The 19,995-nt window shown below is 42.8% G+C and overlaps 1 protein-coding gene across 1 annotated transcript in view; it reads left to right on the top strand.

Moving 5' to 3' along the window:
- The window catches only part of asl (argininosuccinate lyase), a 38,710-nt gene extending 34,781 nt beyond the window's left edge, over positions 1-3,929 (top strand). Inside the window, exon 17 of the mRNA XM_059973197.1 lies at positions 3,501-3,929. Within this exon, the coding sequence (XP_059829180.1) occupies positions 3,501-3,648 (148 nt within the window). The 3' untranslated portion in view covers positions 3,649-3,929. The remainder of the gene's footprint in view (positions 1-3,500) is intronic.
- The last annotated feature ends 16,066 nt before the right edge of the window (positions 3,930-19,995 follow it).

Here is a 19,995-nt window from a genome sequence, read left to right as displayed (position 1 = left end):
TTTTCTTACATGAGCGTGCCTAAGAGTCTCTCAAATGTCCACCACCACCCCTCAATGTGGTCCTGATAGTTGAAGAAAAGTAGCAGTTTCTGAACCACCCACCTACCTACCCCCTCACCTGTCTTCACGGATGGCCTTCCATCTTGTCCTTCTTCCTCACTCCCCCCCCCCCCTTTCTTATTCTGGCTTCTTACCCCCTTCCTTTCCTAGCCTGATGAAAGGTTTCAGCCCAAAATGTTGACTGTTCATTCCTCTCCATAGATGCTGCCTGACCTTTTGAGTTCCTCCAGCATTTTGTGTGTGTTACTCCGGATTTCCAACAACTGTAGAATCGCTTGTGTTTATATATCTGAACATGCTGGTGTGGGATTTTAGGCTTCTGTACAAGGGACTGGTTGAGACTTCAGGAGAGGAAAGCCAGAGGTCTATGAGCCAGTAATCTTCAGAGGATCAGAGGTGGAGAGGTTCACTAACTCTGAATTCCTGCGTGTCACTATCTCAGAGGACCTGTCCACGACCCATCACCCTAATATTATTGTGAAGAAAGCACGACAGTGCCTCTACGTCCTCAGGAGTCCGTGGAGGTTTGGCATGCCATCAAAATCCTTGGCTAACTTCTATAGATGTGTGGTGGTAAGCGAGCTGACTGGCCGCATTACGGCTGGCATGGGAACATCCTACGAAAGGTAGTGGCTTTTGAACAGAAAATCCTATAAAAGGTAGTGGATTCAGGCCAGTACATCGTGGGTAAAACCCTCCCAACTATTGAGCACATCTACGTTGCTGGAGAAAAGCAGCATCCATCGTCAAAGATCCTCACCACCATGTTGTTTTCTCACTGCTCCCATCTGGTACAAGAGCCTCAGGACTCGCACCACCAGGTTCAAGAACAGTTATTCCCCCTCAACCATCAGGGTCTTGAACAAAAGGGGATAACTACACTCATTTTAGAAACACATACAAGATGCTGGTGGAATGCAGCAGGCCATGCAGCATCTATAGGAAGAAGTACAGTTGACGTTTCGGGCTGAGACCCTTCGTCAGGACTCATTTAAGAACTCTGTTTTATTGTTACTTCATGCTATTTACTTATATCTGCATTTGTACACCTTGTTTACAGTTCCTGATATTTACAGTTACTATTGTATAGATTTTCTCAGCACGCCCTCAGAAAAAATAACTCAAGGTTGTATGTGGTGACGTGCATGTTCTCTGATAATAAATAGTACTTTGAACTTCTGTACCTCCTGCTTGATAGCTGCAGTGAAAAGTGGAGATAGTGTGAACATTGAGAATCTTTAATGTTGGATGGTGCTTTCTTGATTATATTATTAAAAATTAAATTTGAATTTAAATGCTTAAGCATTTTACACTTAAAAATTAAACAACCCAAAGTAGGATAAAATTCACTGGTCTTGTGGAAGTGATGGAAAACCTTGAACTTGGTCCGGGTTTGGAGTTGTGTGCTCAGTCCACTGCTGTTCACTCTGCTGACCCACGACTGTGCTGCAACACACAGCTCGAACCATATCATCAAGTTCGCCGATGACACGACCATGGTGGGTCTCATCAGCAAGAACAATGAGTCAGCTTACAGAGAGGAGGTGCAGTGGCTAATGGACTGGTGCAGAACCAACAACCTGTCTCTTAATGTGAACAAAACAGAAGAGATGATTGTTGACTTCAGGAGGGCACGGAGCGACCACTCCCCGCTGAACATCGACAGCTCCTCAGTACAGATCGTAAAGAGCACCAGATTTCTTGGTGTTCGCCTGACGGAGAATCTCACCTGGTCCCTCAACACCAGTTCCGTAGCAAAGAAAGCCCAGCAGCATGTCTACTTTTTGCGAAGACTGAGGAAAGTCCATCTCTCACCCCCCATCCTCATCACATTCTACAGGGGTTGTATTGAGAGCATCCTGAACAACTGCATCACTGCCTGGTTCGGAAATTGCACCGTCTCGGATTGCAAAACCCTGCAGTGGATAGTGAGGTCAGCTGAGAATATCATTGGGGTCTCTCTTCCTGCCATCACGGACATTTACACTACACGCTGCATCCGCAAAGGAAACAGCATTATGAAGGACCCCATGCACCCGTCATACAATCTCTTCTCCCTCCTGCCATCTGGGAAAAGGCTCCAAAGCATTCGGGCTCTTACAACCAGACTATGTAACAGTTTCTTCCCCCAAGCTATCAGTCTCCTCAATACCCGAAGCCTGGACTGACACCTTGCCCTACTGTCCTGTTTATTATTTATTGTAATGCCTACACTGTTTTTGTGCACTTTATGCAGTCCAGTGTAGGTCTGTAGTCTAATATAGCTTTCTGTGTTTTTTTTTCTGTTACATAGTTCAGTCTAGTTTTTGTACTGTGTCATGTAAACCATAGTCCTGAAAAACGTCGTCTCATTTTTACTGCGCACTGTACCAGCAGTTATGGTCGAAATGACAATAAAAGTTGACTTGACTTGGAATGTGATGAATTAACGCAATCTATAAGTTACTTGTTGGGTGAGATACTGCAGTTCAGGGGAGGGGACAGTCAACAATGGGCTGCAGGAAGACTGCTGAAGATATATTTGTGAGGCCAGAGAGGAGACACAGATGCTCAGTGGCTGACGAAGAGTCAGACAAGCTGTTTTCAATGTTAATTGACAGCATTTCGACAATGCAATTAAATACCACAGTTGTACTCCTTTCCACTGTCACCCCAGGCAGCTCATTCCAGATACCCATCACTCTCCAGGTAGAAAATCTTGCCCCACACAACTCTTTCAAACTTCGCCCTCTCATGCGGTGTTTTTGCTTGTTATATCTGATCCTAGTCAGTATGACAGAATGCACTAAGGATTTATTTTAAAAGAATGCTTCACGGGTAAAGCCCTCCCCGCCTTTGAATGCATCTACGTGAAGTGGTTTTGTAAGAAAGCAGAATCCATCATCAGGGACACCCACCACCCAGCTCTCTTGTCACTGCTGCTGTCAGGAAGAAGGTCCAGGAGCCTCACGACTCCCATCGCCAGGTTCAGGAACAGCTACTACCTCTCAACCGTCAGGCTCTTGAAACAAAGGGGATAGCTTCACTCAATTTCACTTGCCCCATGATTGAGATATTCCCACAGCCTATGGACTCACTTTCCAGGACTCTTCATCACACGTTCTTAATATTCGTTACTTATTTATTTGTGTTTTTTTTGTTATTTGCTCTGTTTGTTGTCTTTGTACACTGGTTGAACGCCCAAGCTGGTGCGGTCTTTCATTGATTCTGTGATGGTTATTATTTTATTATGGACTTATAGAGCATGCCGGCAAGAAAATGAAGCAGGGTTTAGATGGTGACGTGTATGTACTTTGAACTTTAATTCCATTAAATTGGTCAAGCAGCTATGAAGTGTTTACTGTGCAAGTGCCTGTTTTGCACAGTATTGTAATAAATCTTCTGGGATTTAAATTTAAATTGTATCAAATTATTATTTTGTTTGTTTCCTTCACCAATAGTCCTCTGTTTGAGAGCGATGTGCTGAAGGTGTGGAACTATACAAACAGTGTGGAGCAGTATTCGGCGCCTGGAGGCACAGCTCGGAGTAGTGTGGCTTTGCAAGTCGAGCAGCTGAGAGCCTGGCTGAAAAAAAGGCAGAGCCATTAAGGCTGTCATCCTGCTGAACAGCCTCAATAGATCCCTCATCACTGGATCAGGTTACTATTTGGGAAAAGGTATCGTTCCACTAAATATCAATACCAAAATCTTCCTGGCAATTTTTAATGTAGTGACTGTTAAACAATGATAATTGGCATTTAAGTTGAGCTTAAATCCATATTTTTAGTGTAAATGGTTGCTGCTTAGTAAGATTGTGTACTGAACTGCATCAACTGTAATTTACAATATGTCAATAACTTTTAATCTGAAATAAACCTTGAAGAACTTGTTGGGCTGAGTCTCCTGGTATCCAAGCTTAATCCCTTCAGGAATGGGCAATGAACTCTTATACTGGGACAGGTACATTCCAGTCTGTTTCCTATAAGTTCTCATACAAAAGCTGTTTATTGAAACTGCTGTGCTGGAGTGATTATTTCAAAAAAAAAAGTGATTATTAGTGGGGGAGGAAGAGTGATAATTTAAAAAAAATACATTGAAGAGGCAGGGAAGATGGACATCCCTAAACACATTCACTTATTCACCTAAAATGGAACCAGTTCACAGGATACACGTTCACATCTATCCATACAGATGGAGCCACATAATCCAGGGATCTATCTGTTTACTCAGGTGCAGTTTTCCTTAATTTTTTAAGTCTTTTCTTGCCATCCAGTTCAAGCTGAATGCCCTGTCATCCCAGTGCCTGAAGGCACAACTATTCTCATGCAAAATGGCTGAAAACTAATGTTGAATGTTATACAGTCGGCCCTCCTTATCCACGGGTTCCGCATGCGCGGATTCAACCAGCCGCGGATCGGGAAAACCCTTAAGTTCTCTCTCCAGCACACGTTGTCTGAGCATGTACAGGCTATTTTTTCTTGTCATTATTCCCTAAACAATACAGTATAACAACTATTTACATAGCATTTACATTGTATTAAGTATTATAAGTAATCTAGAGATGATTTTAAAGTACAAGCAGTCCCCGGGTTATGAATGAGTTCCATCCCTGAGTCCATCTTTAAGTCAGAAAAGGTACATCAGGTATTATTTAGCATTAGTTAATAAAACGTTTGTTTTTGTATATAGTATATATTTTACCTTTCTGTGCATATAAAACACTTAAGAAACATATGTACTGTATTTCAATAATTAAACCACTGCGTTGCTTAGAAGAAATAATTGTAGCTTTCATCGGGGCAGGGCCAAATTGTTCCGATCGTTGACCGACTGTAGCCTAACGCTTTTCCAATGACCAATGGCGTTTCACCTCTTTCCAAACGCTTTATTACTTCCACTTTATTTTCAATTGTGATCATGATTATTTTTGTGAACAGAAACAGTGCGGATTCAGAGCTGCGCCGGGCCCTAAAGTCCACCGCACTGAGCCAGGTTAAATAATGTCCGGGGTTCCGCCAGGTCCTAAAGTCCACCGCACTGAGCCAGGTTAAATAATGTCCAGGGTTCCGCCAGGTCCTAAAGTCCACCGCACTGAGCCAGGTTAAATAATGTCCAGGGTTCCGCCAGGTCCTAAAGTCCACCGCACTGAGCCAGGTTAAATAATGTCCGGGGTTCCGCCAGGTCCTAAAGTCCACCGCACTGAGCCAGGTTAAATAATGTCCGGGGTTCCGCCAGGTCCTAAAGTCCACCGCACTGAGCCAGGTTAAATAATGTCCGGGGTTCCGCCAGGTCCTAAAGTCCACCGCACTGAGCCAGGTTAAATAATGTCCGGGGTTCCGCCAGGTCCTAAAGTCCACCGCACTGAGCCAGGTTAAATAATGTCCAGGGTTCCGCCAGGTCCTAAAGTCCACCGCACTGAGCCAGGTTAAATAATGTCCGGGGTTCCGCCAGGTCCTAAAGTCCACCGCACTGAGCCAGGTTAAATAATGTCCGGGGTTCCGCCAGGTCCTAAAGTCCACCGCACTGAGCAAGGTTAAACAAGGGACTTGAGCATCTGCATTTTTTTGGTATCTGCGGGAGGTCCTGAAACCAATCCCTCACGGATAAGGAGGGCTGACTGTGCACACAGGATGCTGGAGGAACTCAGCAGGCCAGACAGCATCCATGGAAAAGAGTAAACAGTTGATGTTTTGGGCCAGGATCTTCTTGTGTCTGACCAAATGGCTTGCACAATGCAAGCTGCACCCCAAACAAACAGCTCCACAACAGAGGTTGGTGTCAAACAAAATGCACCATCTCGGAACACCTTATAACCACTGTTCACTTCCAAAAACACGTCCATCTAATTTATAGGTCAAATGGGAAACCATTCACCCTCTTCCACCTCCAGTTCAGAATTACCCCAACCTTGGTACACAAACAACATTTCTCTTCCAGCCATCATCGATGCAGTCAAGGAATCATCAGAGGCTGGGCCCTGCACCTAACTGGTTCTCTGACAACCTGTCCCTAATGCCCTCTGACAATAGGTCAATGACAGCTCCAAGGGAAATCTGGACTATGCTCCTACATTTCAGGAGACACTTTCTAAAACCACCTGCATCTGTGGTTGACTGATTGCTCATGATGAGTCCATGTGTAACATGAAATGGATAACTTAAGAAGCAGGACCAGGACTTTCTTGTCACATTCTGTTGATAGATTAGTCTTGGACACACAGGCAGTTCTCCACATCTATTATCTCTAAGTAATCTGGAAAAAAAATGTGTTCACTGCATTGAAATTTCTTACCAGCAGTTGGTTGGAAGAGCTAGAGGAAAATTGTGTGTTGAGCGAATCAGGATTGATCACAAATAGAGACTGCAGGTGCTAGAATCCGGAGCGACAAGCCGTCTGCTGGAAGAACCCAACGGGTGGGAGGAAAGCAACTGACAACACCTCCGCTTGTTAGCCTGCGTCAAGGCACTTAGTACCGGGTTTCCTGCCGCAGAGCTTGAACCCAAAACCTCAGCAATTCCTTTCTTCTCACGGATGCTGCTTGACCTGCCGAATTCTTCCAGCAGATTATTTGATGATCAAGGAAATGGAATGCTTGTTACCATCTTGGGGTGGGAGATTATTTCATTAGCACCCATATTTCACATGAAAGCTGCACTTACAAGCATTTTAACCTCATTTAGATCACTATGGTAATCATCTACCTGATGAAATTTGGGCTGTTGGAAATTGACTCAGGCATATCAGAGTGCCATTCTTTGATATTGCTCAGCATCAGTCAGTCACTTATTAATTGCACTTTCCTCCATTACAGAATAAATTGAAGTTTTTGCTGCAATATATGTACTTCAGTCACAAAATGTTAGTATTTATCTAGTGCTATAGCCAATATTCTGGCAACTGAAAGGTTTCTATTTTGACAATAGTGACTTCCGTGGCAGCTGTGGGCATTCATTTCAAATGCTCAGGGATATGTGAGACTTTCTTACGCAATGCGCATCATCGTATTCTGTTGCAATTTCCACCCCTCCCAGCATATTGTAGCTCAGAGTGATAATCAGGGCAGATGAGCGCATGCAAGGCCACACACACTTCATTGTTGTTTCAATCACCCTTACCCCGAAAAGGTGCACAGCCTTTCCCGGTGATTCATGTGACAAAGGCATAACTAGACTCATAGAGTTAGACAGCATGAAAACAGACCCTTGGGCCTCTTACATCCATGCCAACCAAGTTGCCAACCAGAACCATTTGCCTGTGCATGGCCCATATCCACCTAGCTTTCCAGTGCAGGCACCTGTCAAACTCTCTTTTCAGTGCGTTTGGCAGCCTTTGATTAAGTTATCAGGCTTTGTGCAGATCCCATTTCAGTGCATGGTTTTTGTTGAAAACCATCAAACTATGATTTTAATTTAATTTCGGCCAATTGCAGGACATTGGAAATTTGCGCTGCAAAGTAATATTTGGCACACCAAAGAGTGAAATTTCTAGTCAGTGCACCTTACACACAAGAGCTGTCTAACTAGCTCCACTCTCATTCTTGTAAAAACTTGCATTTCAAATGCAATTACCCAATTTTATTACCAAGCATTATTGAATCAGCTTTTACCTCCTTCTCTGGCTGAATTTCAGAATCCAACCACTGCGTTCAGCCGCTTTTGCTTTCAATACAATAATGGGTGTACTTTTTTTCAGAGCCATTTTTCTGTACTGAACTCATCCCATGTCCACTTTTGGCAAATATCCCTTTTGATAAAAGAGAACATTAATGACTTGTGCCTTATATGTTGAAATCTAATTGTAGGCAATGAAGCACTTTAGCAACTCTTCTTTCAATTTAAATCCTCCTAGTTTGGGAAACTTCTTAAACATAGTATAATGAAATTAAAACTGAAATAAATGTTTAATTCTATGGAAGACAGCTGTATAATATTAAACAGAGAAAGGACTTTGATAGACAATGATAGAAGTTGGTTCTCTCTCACATTGCTGAATGTCTGTGAAGAACAATGTTCAGTCACTGTTTACACAGTCAGAAATTCCTTTCTCTCTCAGGGTAAGGGTGACCCAATCATACATTCATTTTCAGGAAAATAAACTTCTTGAGAACAATGTAATATTAACGTTTCAAGTTGTGATCTGAAGTAAGCACACTATTGAAATGTGACCAGTCACCCAGGTTTAAAAGCGTAGTGATCCAAATATTTCTTTACTGTTCTTACTCCAAAATGGCAACTTGTCCACAGCGCTAATTCTTCTTTTGTATGTGTGTTGCCTTTATGGCAGTTATTTAGTTTATAATATTTTTACTTTAGTAAGTCGTTGTTAGCATTTTCTAGCTAAAGTTAGGATTGTTTAAAGTAAAATCGTTGTCTGTGATATATCGCGGCATGTGATGACGTCACATCCGGTTTCGCCGCGTCTTGTGGGAAAATACCAGTTTGGAGAAACGGGAAGGTGGGGGGCTCACGTGTGTGATATCAGCGCAAGGAAAGTTGTCTTTCTACGCACTAGAAACATAGTGGAAGCAACACCGTAAGTCATGAGATAATCGATATGTTGAATTAAAATGTTAATGCCGATTCTGTCAAAAGTAACGACGGTCAATAAGGTTTATGTTTTCGTTAGTTAAAGAGTTGCGGATAGTTTGTGTTGAAGTATATTTAAAGCAGTCAATGGCGTAGATAGATTCTGACTGTATGCTGCATTTTAATGTAATGTAGTTGTTGTAGTTTTACTTTTGCAAGTATTTACGATGTAAATGTAATATCAAGAAGGAAACAAATGCTGTACAAATCTTGTATTGTTTTATCAACAGTTTTCACCATACATTAATGTGGAAGAGTGAACAGTAAACGGTTAATCTTACTGTGATCCTATCTTCATTCACAACGGTTTACCTCGGTGTTTAGTTCAGCGTTATCTTACACGCCGAGCGAGAACACTACAGTATGTACTGGGAGACATCTACACACTGACTTTACAACATTAATAAAGTGTACTTTAAAATGTCTATTATTAAATCTTGTTGAATTGCTGAGTTTAATTGTAAAGCTTTCAGGCCATTTTCGCCCAACAAATCACTGTTAGTTCATTACCCCATTAATGATAAACTCACTTTGCTGCCTTTCCATTAGGAACACACTGTGCAAATTGAGTGTAGTTACTGCAAGCCCAGGGTGATTCACTGAACCTTTCCCTCTCAGCTTTATAAATCACATAAATGCACTGCATTGTGAATTAACCTGCATGCATTCGAGGATAGTCAAGTCACCTTCCATGGTGAAATTTACATGGGGCTTGTAAGCATGCACAAAGGCATTTAAAAAAAATCATTATACATTACAAACCACTTCCTTTTCCAGAACGTGTGTGTAATCTTTCTGCCATCTGTCCCACACCTCTCCTGTGGCACTCCACCCTCACCATTCCCAACACCCTTCGCCCCCGCCAGATTTATAAACTCATTCTCCACTCCATGTTAACAGATATAGAGTACTGTGTAAAAGTCCTAGGCACCCTATCTATATACGACAGGTGATCTAAGTTCGTGGCTTAAGGTGGAAGGAGATGAGTTATACAGCTTTCATTACATGTACATGCAGTTCAACTCTTTGAGTGAAAATGTAAAAAGTTTGAGGTTATCAATCACCCCTACCGTGGGCCACTTTTGGAGGTCCAAGACGCCAACTTCTACAAAGAAAGGATCTGTATGCTCTAAGACCACTGGACTAAGTGTGTAAATGTAGGAAAAATAAATGTGCTAGGTTTTCTAAAATTGACTCCCTTCTACCTCAAGCCATGAACTTATCAATCACCCCTCGTATCCCTAAGATTTATAGTACTGTATGATACATAGTACTGTACATTATAACTTAAACATACTTGATAATAAATTTAGACCATAAGACATTAAGGCCATTCAGCCCATCAAGTCTGCTCACCGTCATGGCTGATTTATTATCCCTCTTAAACCCATTCTCCTATCTTCTCCCTGTAACCTTTGACACCCTGACAAATCAAGAACCCATCAATCTCTGCTTTAACTATACTCAATGACTTGGCCTCCACGGCCATCTGAAGCAATAGGTTCCACAGACTCACTGTCATCTGGTTAAAGAAATTCCTCCTCATCTCTGTTCCACTTTGAGGTTGTACTTTCTGGTCCTGGACTCACCAACTGTAAGGAGCATCCTGCACATGCACTCACACTTTATCCAGAACTTACAATATTCAATAGGTTTTCATGCGACCCCTGCCCCCCCATTCTTCTGAACTACAGTGAGTACAGGCACAACAGCATCAAATGCTCCTAATGTGTGTTGGAAACCCCTTTTTAAAAAAATAATACTTTTATGTTATTTGTACTTTTTAACAAACTCATGTATGTGATGGCTCATCCCCACTCACTGTCAGAAAACAGTATAGTGGCTAAACTAATGGTTTATCACCTTACTCGGTTTTCATTGGTTAAGTATCAGCATGGGCTGGCTCGTGGTGTAGTGGCATCAGCACTGGACTTCAAGGCAGATGGTCCTGAGTTCAAACCCAGCCAGGTCCAAACTTGGGCAGCAGCAGTATCTACATTATAGGTGTCAAGCTCAAGGCCCGCAGGCCATATCCGGCCCGTGAGATCATTTTAGATAGATCTATTATTTTAATTATTAATGGCCCGGCAATATGAAGCCTATGATTGTAAGTTAATACCAATCATAAAAATAATGCTTGCTCAGCAGTCTTCTTCATAAGAAATGGGATTTGTGAAGTGAAACACTTTGTAGTTATAGCAGAGACTGAGACACATGAGAACAGGCTGAAAAAACGGAGGCAAAGAAAGCTGCGTTCGCACGCACCCGACTGATCCGGCCCGCGTGAAGCTGCATTTTGCCCAATCCGGCCCGTGACCTAAAATGAGTTTGACACCCGTGATCTACATGGAAGAAAAGGTTAGCAATCTACTTCTATATCTTGCCATGAAAAACCTATGGACCCAATGATGAGTTGCACAATAAGTTGGACTCAACTTCACAACAACAAGTCTTGTGTGAAAATGCGTGCCAAGAGTAATACTATAGTTCAGGGCTCCCTAACATTTGATATGCCATGGACCTTTACCATTAACCTAGAGGTCTGTGGACCCCAGACTGGGAAACTCTGCTATAGTTTCTTATGTAACAACTGGGTTAATTAAAATTGGAGTCATGGTACTCAAGGCAGAATAAATATTTACACTGGGTATGCGGAACAGAAATGATAACAAAACAGATGTGATGTTGATGTCTATGCAAAGATAATATAAATAATGGCGAGTAGTAAATCTGCACCACTCTGAAGGTAAATAGGTAACCAGTTATAATCCTCTGTACTATCGAGCTGCAACATTACCTCCCGGCTCTTAAACTCAATCCCACAATTGATGAAGGCCAAACCACCATACGCCTTCTTAACCACAGAGTCAACTTGCGTAGCAGCTTTGAGTGTCCTATGGACTCGTACCCAAGATCCCTCTGATCCTCGACACTGCCAAGAGTCTTACCATTAATACTATATTGTGCCATCATATTTGACCAAAATGAGCCGCCTCACACTTAGCTGGGTTGAACTCCATCTGCCACTTCTCAGCCCAGTTTTGCATCCTATCAATGTCCCACTGCAACCTCTGAAAGCCTTCCACACTATCCACAACACCTCCAACCCTTGGATCATCATCAAACTTACTAACCCATGCCTCCACTTTTTCATCCAGGTCATTTATAAAAATCACGAAGAGCAGGGGTCCCAGAACGGATCCCTGAGGCACACCACTGGTGACCGACCTCCATGTAGAATATGACCCATCCTCAACCACTCTTTGCCTTCTGTGGGCAAGCCAGTTCTGGAACCACAAAGCAATGTCCCCTTGGATCCCATGTCTCCTTACTTTCTTAATAAGCCTTGCATGCTGTACCTTATGAAATGCCTTGCTGAAATCCATATACACTACATCTACTGCTCTACCTTCATCAATGTGTTTAGTCACATCCTCAAAAAATTCAATCAGGCTCCAAAGGCATGAACTGCCCTTGACAAAGCCATGCTGACAATTCCTTATCATCCCTCACCAAATGTTCATAAATCCTGCCCCTCAGGATCTTCTCCATCAACTTGCCAACCACTGACCAGCAAAGTGAGGGCCATGAATTCAGAACCGGGCAACCCAAGATGAGAGGACTATCAGGTGAGTCAATAAGGAATCGGATGGACTCATGGTGCTCTCCAATGCACATGTGCACAGACTGTGTGCGTGATCAGAGCACCCCAGAACCCAAGCAGACATCCACCAATGGCAGTGATCTGGAAAGGGTGAGATATAAGCTCAGTAGGGAGTCTATACTACACACACACACACACACACTCCAGCCTAGAAAGTTGTCTGCCAGAATTCTCCAGAGTCTCTTGTGCACAGAGAGCCATCAGGGTATGGAGGAGGACAGAGAGAGAGAGATTTGGGCTGTGCTGCTGGAACGAGGGGCCAGGGAGAGCTTACCAAATAGGAGGTGCCTTGCCTCTGCCTGGTTGCATCATTTCCTGGATGCAGTGGGCATTTGATGTGGTGGTGACCGGCTGCTCCACAGTAAGCCTACAAGTTGTTTCTCCAACGACATTGATGCTCTTGGAGGGGATTGGATTTTAAGGGATCTGTCCCTCTCTCCCTAACTGCGTGGATTCTAGAGACATTGAAGTTGAGGATCCTGTAGTCCAAAGTGGTTCTGGGAATGGAACTGGCATTCTGGCCAATGATGAAGACGTTTCTTCCATAAGGCAGTTGTCAATATGGAGGGCCAGGTGATGAGGCTTTTGAGGTCAGTGGGCGTCTCCGATGTAGACAGCTCACCTTTCAAGAGTTCTGCTTTCCAGCCGCTTTCTGCCACGAGGGTCCTGAAAGCCAGCAACAGAGCTTGAGCCTTGATGCAGGTGAAGATCTGCTGTCTCCCTTCCACTTCCTGGACGGTTGAAAACCATAAGACCGTAAGACATAGGAGCAAAGCCTGGCCCATCGAGTCTGCTGGGCCATTCAATCATGGCTGATCCTTTTTTTAATCCTCCTCAACCCCATTTCCCGGCCTTCTCCCTGTAACCTTTGATGCCGTGTCCAACCAAGAACCTTTCAATCTCTGCCTTACACACACCCAACGACCTGACCTCCACATCTCAGCAGTAAAACCCTCGTACTTGTTGCAAAGGCTGGTTTTATTGCCCCAGTTTGTGGCGACCCAGGTCAGAGGTCGCCCAGTCAAGAGAGATGAGAAAGGCAATCTTGGCTTGATCTGTAGAACACGGGGAGCCAGAGCACGAGGTCTAAGACGCACTGGGACAGGAAGTTGCAGCATTGTGTTGGGGATCTGTTGAAGCATTCGGGCACTGCAATCGGGGGCTCAGAGGGAGGAGGCTGACTGGCACAGGGTTGCTATATCAAGATGGAGAAGTTGGATAGAAGTGGAATTGGAAGCCAATGGTTTCCTTCTGCCTCTGGATCATGTGCTGGCGTTGACAGATGCCTTCCTTTAGGTGAGCACACTCTGCTGGGTTTACCCATCCTGTCAGGAAATGCCGAGGAAGCTTGACCCAAAAGCAGAGCTGTGTAGAGGCCACTGTGGTGAGCGACAACTTTGATGATAGCAAAATAACAACTTCACAAGAGGCCATAAAACAGCAGGCAACAAGATAACTGAAGGCAACTGTTAGAGGCCAGCTGGTTCTCTGTGTGAACAATGGACTGTGGATGAGAGCTGGGGTTAAATAGGCTGCAGGTGATGAGTTAGAAATGAGCGGTAGATGACTCCTATTAGCAGAGTGGAGAGTGGGAAGTGCTTGCTCATGCAGGCCTGATACTTAGTCGTTTAATTGGCATATATTAAAAGCACAATGTGGTAAATGACATAAAGGTTACTGGAACCTTTTATCCCCAGATTGTGTGTGATGTTAAAGGATCACATATCAAATTGGGGCTAACCAAATAGATTCACACCATATTTTCCTTTAGTTAAGTATGAGAATCAAGGTTTCAACCTATTCATGTTATTCAACCTATTTCAACCACTGTTCATGTACATTAGCACAGCATATTTAAAAAGAACTGAGATCTGGAAACAGCTTTGGCTTTTAATGTCATATAAGCTTTATGTTTTGGCAAATTAAAAATGCAACACTGCACTCAAAGAGGATTCATTTAAAATGTTCAATAATTATAATAACATGTTCAGAAAAATTATTCTGCTGTAAATTGAATCACTTTCAAACATATAGAATGGCAGGAAAGTCCTGTAATTTGGGCTGCAGCCAATATTGTGGAATTATAATTTTAAAAACTTGCAGATGCTGGAAACCTGAATTAAATGAAGCAGAAAACATTGGGACAAAACTCGGCAAGAGAAGGAGATCATGTTTCGGGTCCAGCACACTTCATCCAGCATTACCTGTTTTTATTGTGGATGGTGTTTAATGATTCCAAAATCTTTCAGGACTTTGAGCATACCTTCCCAGTGCACATAGATCGCCCATGACTTCATATTCTTCAATCTGCCAATCTTATGTCTGACTTATTTTTCAGACCATCTCTGCCTCCCTAGTTCAAGTCTGCAGATATCCTAACAGTTCCCTTGTGGCCTAGGATACAATTTAACCCCTTCAACTTGATATCAGCTGGACAGCATTTGACTACATCCCCATTACAAACAAAACACCATAATGTTGTCTGCTGTAACATTCATGGACTCGGGGACTTGGACTACTTTTTCTTCTGTGTGACTGTATTTTACTGCTATCGTATTTGTGTTACCTGTGCTTGGTCCTGTGTGTGACCATTGGCCCTGCATTGTGCACCATGGCCCCAGAGTAATGCTGCTTCTTTTGGCTGTATTTATGGGTTGGTTGAATGATAATAAAACACGAGCTTGAACTTGATCTCGATCTACCAAAATAAAATAAGGCCATAAGAGAAAGGAGCCATTCGGCCCATCGAGTCTGCTCCACCATCCAGTCGTGAGCTGATCCAATTCTTCAGGTCATCTCCACTTCCCTGCCTTCTCCCCGTACCATTATCACTATCCCTCTGTCATCAGATTTCTGACAGTCCGTGAACAACATGGACTAATTAAATAAAACAGGGAAAGATATTTAATGTGAACCCTAAGTTCATCCCAGCTCAATAATCATAGGGATTTGATTGTTGCTCATCCTTTGATATGGTTTCCCAACTGTATCTTTTTCTCCCTTGGAGAACGGTCCCTAAGTGGGGCCCACATGATGAGAATTGGCAGCACGTCAGCATGCAGACCAGAAAGACTAATCCTTGTTTTCATTATGACCATCACCTTATTGCTCCAGATTGATGGCAAAAGATTGTAAAGATGAGAAAGGGCAAAAGAAGTGTGCTGGTGCTTCTAATATAGAAACATAGAAACCTTATAGCACAATACAGGCCCTTTGGCCCATAATGCTGTGCTGAACATGTCCTTACTTGAGAAATTACCTAAGCTTACCCATAACCCTCAATTTTTCTAAGCTCCATTTGCCTATCCAGGAGTCTCTTAAAAGACCCTATGGTAGCTGCCTCCAGCACCACCACCGGGAACATTCTTCCAGCAGCTCCTGCAGCCAAGCTCGTGCCAAACGTATTGCTTCATATGCTTTCCTTTGGACTACACTAGTGAGGCCGAGAGGGGGATCTTGACAGCTGGGCATCTCAGGATCTCAACATCTTTCACCCAGGCTTGTGATGATGATCATCACCCACTGACCTTTGAAACAGACAGATGCCAATGACCAGATGCTGCCTTACCTGTTGAGTTCCTCCATCATTCAGTGTTCTCATACTTAGGGAAGAATGCCTTCTCTTTCCCGGGCTTAACACTTAGCTCAATTAAAGTGCAACTGAGGGGTGGAAATGTGAGGGAGGACAGAGAATTGGAAGTACCTTAATAAAGGACACAACAGCAATCTTACTCAGGGTATTTATGTTTATGTCTGAAAATTATTTTCATAACTTTTTTTAACTTCAGTATTAACAACTAATAAAAAAAACAATATAAAACAATAAGCAGATTTAAAAGTGGAATTGTTTGTCCAGGTGAATTTCTGTGCGTCATTGAAATGGGTGAATGTGTACCACCTTCCTCGACAGGTTCTTCTGAGTTGGCGGGCACTATTGGATTTCCTTCTGTCAAAACAGCTCCAGAAACACTTTTATGTTCTATTTCATCTTGGGAAATTAATATTCCAGTGCTCTGCTCAATCCATTCACCATAGGCGCTTGTGCTGGTATAAACCCCTGGTTTAAAACGCTGAGCACATCCTCGTCCCCAGCTAACTACTCCAACCACAAAAAACTGATTTGAATCTTTAGACCGACATGATAGGGGTCCACCGCTGTCGCCCTAGGAAACACAAAGTTAGACTGGTGTCTGTAGGTGCTGTCTGTTTGCAGACAGGTTTTGTGGATGCCATTAAGTTCCAAAAAAAGAGGATGTTTGTGTATCTTGACATCTTTTTTTCTCTATCTTAAGTTTTCAATAACAATGTAAGGACAAATAATAATTGAACTCAGATAAGAAAACCTTATCGATAACTCCATGTGAACCATAAACAAATGTTATTATACTTCTATTTCGAGGTATTGTGAGATTTACCCTGGTCTTGGTCAGTGCACATTTTGATGCTGAGTTGATTAACACAATCTCAGGTCTGACCACAGAACATCAATCCTTATGTTAGGTGATGGTGTTATATTGGCTGTGGTATTTTAGTTCTCTGGGACATAACTCAAATTTGTAATTTCTTTGGATATCAGACCTTAGGTCAACTATGCTGACTTGGATGGAAGGAACAACATATTCCATCTCACCTGCGAGAGAGAAACAGTGAGTATGAAACCATCTCCACATCACCGTGCCCTGTCACAGCTACTGCTGCTTTGCTGGCTGTGGCAGCACTCTTGCCATAGGGTCACGATGTTCCGAGTTCAATTCCCACCCTGGACACCTGAGCACAAAATATCTAGGCTGATACCTGGGTGCACTTGCAAGGGAATGCTGCACTGCTGGTGGCCCCACCCGTTAGTGAGATGTCCCTATCCACTCCTCAGGATCTCAGAGCAGTAATTTGAAGAAGGCTTCTCTCTGAAGTCTTGCTCAATATGCGTCCGTCATTGGACAATAATTAATGTATTTTCCGAGTCAGCCCTGTCCCCATCCCCATTCCGTGCCCCATCTGGTAGGAATACTTCTTCTACTGTAAACTCACAAGCAATTTGTCCAAATAAAAGGTCAAATAATGAATCCCAAACTGCATTTGGAATCTAGAGCGTGTTTGTGCAATTGACTTACGCGGCCTTGTGGACTGCATATTTACTCAGAGATAAAACACTTCGCAATGCGGCAGCAGCCGTCTGCTGAAATGAGTAGCTTTTGACTCCTATGCTTATCATTCACAGTTCTAGTACACACATCTCATACGTGATACAATGTGGGCAAAGAGCACACGCAGAGAACAGCTCCAGTGTTACTGATGTGCTGTTTGGTATTCACTTACACTTAAAAAAAATCCCACTCTGAGTCTGGCCAAAAATATCATGCATGGCTTGCACAATTTGTTCACGTTATTGCACTTAAGCACAACGTATAAACCCTTTTCTACTCAGCACCATGCCTGGGATGCATTATGCACATTAATTTATTCATGTTGCTAAATAGTTTGCAGAGTCTAAGTGCAAATGTAAGTGTCTATTATATTTGGTCTCTCTTCTTTAGCCAATTGGAGAATGAAGTTAATTCAAAAATAATTCAGCAATGGCCACTTTATTAGGTACACCTGTACACCTGCTCTTTAATGCAACTATCTAATCAGCCAATCATGTGGCAGCAACTCAATGCATAAAAGCATGTAGACGTGGCCAAGAAGTTTAGTTGTTATTCAGACCAAACATCAGAATTGGAAAGAGATGTGATCTAAGCGACTTTGATCATGGAATGATTATTGGTGCCAGATGCGGTGGTTTGAGTATCTCAGAAATTGTTGTTCTCCTGATATTTACATGCAGAGCAGTCTCTAGAGCAAGCATTCCCAACCCAGGGTCCACAGACCCCTCGCTTAATGGTATTGGTCCATGGCATAAAAAATGTTGGGAATCCCTGCTCTAGGGTTTAGAGAGAATGGCGCAATAAACAAAAATATCCAGCGAGCGGCAGCCCTGTGGTCAAAAACGCCTTGTTAATGAGAGAGGTCAAAGGAGAGGGGCCAAGGTGAATAACCAGACATTACAACGTTGCAGCAATGGTGTGCCAAAGAGCGTCTCTGAAAGCAAAACACATTGAACCTTGAAGCAGATGGGCTACAACAGCAGAAGACCACACTGGGTTCCACTCCTCTATCTAATAAAGTGGCCACTGAGTGGAGAGTAGATTTATGAATGGAGCTGTCAGTATATGACAAAAGAGGTATTCCTTGATTATGAAAGAAGGATGTACTTGTACCTGACAGGCGTCAATACCTCCACCTGCAAAACCAGCACAGATCACTTTGTTGTCTACTTCATTGCCGTACCAGTTGCTCTGTTGACATGTTTTTAAAGGAATCAATTCAACTCCAGCCTCCTGAAGAATATGCGCTGGCTTACCTAAACAAAAATAAAGAGAAATTCAACTGGATTGCATAGCTAGGCCACCAGCAACTTCATAATCATCAGTGCTCTAAACAAAATTAAATATCTTCCTATGGCATATGAAAAGTTAACAAAATTTCCACTATAACTTGTGCGGGTTCCCTCTGCGTGCTTCAGTTTCCACCAATGTTCCATTGGCGCATGGATTGCTTGTTTAGTTGACCATGCAAATTGCCCCTTGGGTAGGTGGGATTGAAATATATGGGTATTCATGTCAGAATGTGTATAGGCAAAGTCGCTGAGGTTTGAAAGGCTGAAAAGCCTTCTACGTCATATATAAAAATGGAACTGATATTTCTAATATCTAAAATAAGGTTTCAAACAAAACTGATATTGTGGATGTTGTTTTTTTTTTATTCTTTCTGACCTTTGTCAAACTTTGCATCAGAGCCCTCAGATGTGGATGACATCCTGGGTGTGATCCACATGTATAACTGTGGTGGCTGAAGGCAGACTTTGAAAAATGAATGCACTTGATGTGCATAATTTCTCTGGGCAGAGAGCGTGGTTGCATTTTTTTTCGCCCAAAGTAGAGTACGTGAGACGTAGATGGAAGAAAATTCAAAAAGCAAGCTCCACCATTCAATGAGTCAATCTTGTTTCTTGGCCACCTTCCTGTCACCACATCCTTTGAAACTCCTGGTTTCTGAGATCTTTTAGATTCAATCACAGGATACGTTGAGGAAGATGGGGGCTGTTCATTCAAAGGACAACAGCTCTTCCAGTAATGATAGACCTTGAATTATCCTGTTATTGTCCTTCTCATGACAGGAGTGACAGCAAAAGAAGGTCTTCTGGATGAACATCTTGGTAAGTTTTAGCTGTATACATTCTGAATGACAGCCACAGAGTATTGAGACGGAGATTATCTTGATGTCAAATAAGCATTTTGTGAATGGATGTTGGTTATCAAGCACCTGCTGTCTGGAGTGTGCTGGTCACTTGCACCAGTCATCGTCTCCCATTATTCTCCAGCCTGCACTCCGGAGACTGAATATGGTAGAGTTTTCTTGCATCTATCGCCCCATCTAATGCATGACCTCTCTGTGGCTGACATGTCTTTTGTCTTTGATACTAGATTTCCTCTCATCAAACAATTAAAACCTTGTTCCAACCATCCTTTTGTTCTACAGATGGTTATAGCCTGTGGAAGAAGGAGAAAGTTTTCCAAGTTAGTCACTTTTAAATTAATATGCAAGATTTAAGATTATATAATGTCATTTCCTGCACACAAGTGTAAAGGAGAACAAAATCATTGTTAT

This window comes from Hypanus sabinus, chromosome 6 (genome assembly GCF_030144855.1).
Source record: "Hypanus sabinus isolate sHypSab1 chromosome 6, sHypSab1.hap1, whole genome shotgun sequence".
Taxonomy (NCBI): Eukaryota; Metazoa; Chordata; class Chondrichthyes; order Myliobatiformes; family Dasyatidae; genus Hypanus; species Hypanus sabinus.
The sequence above is the reverse complement of the archived record's forward strand: the minus strand, read 5'-3'. Positions and strand labels throughout refer to the sequence as shown.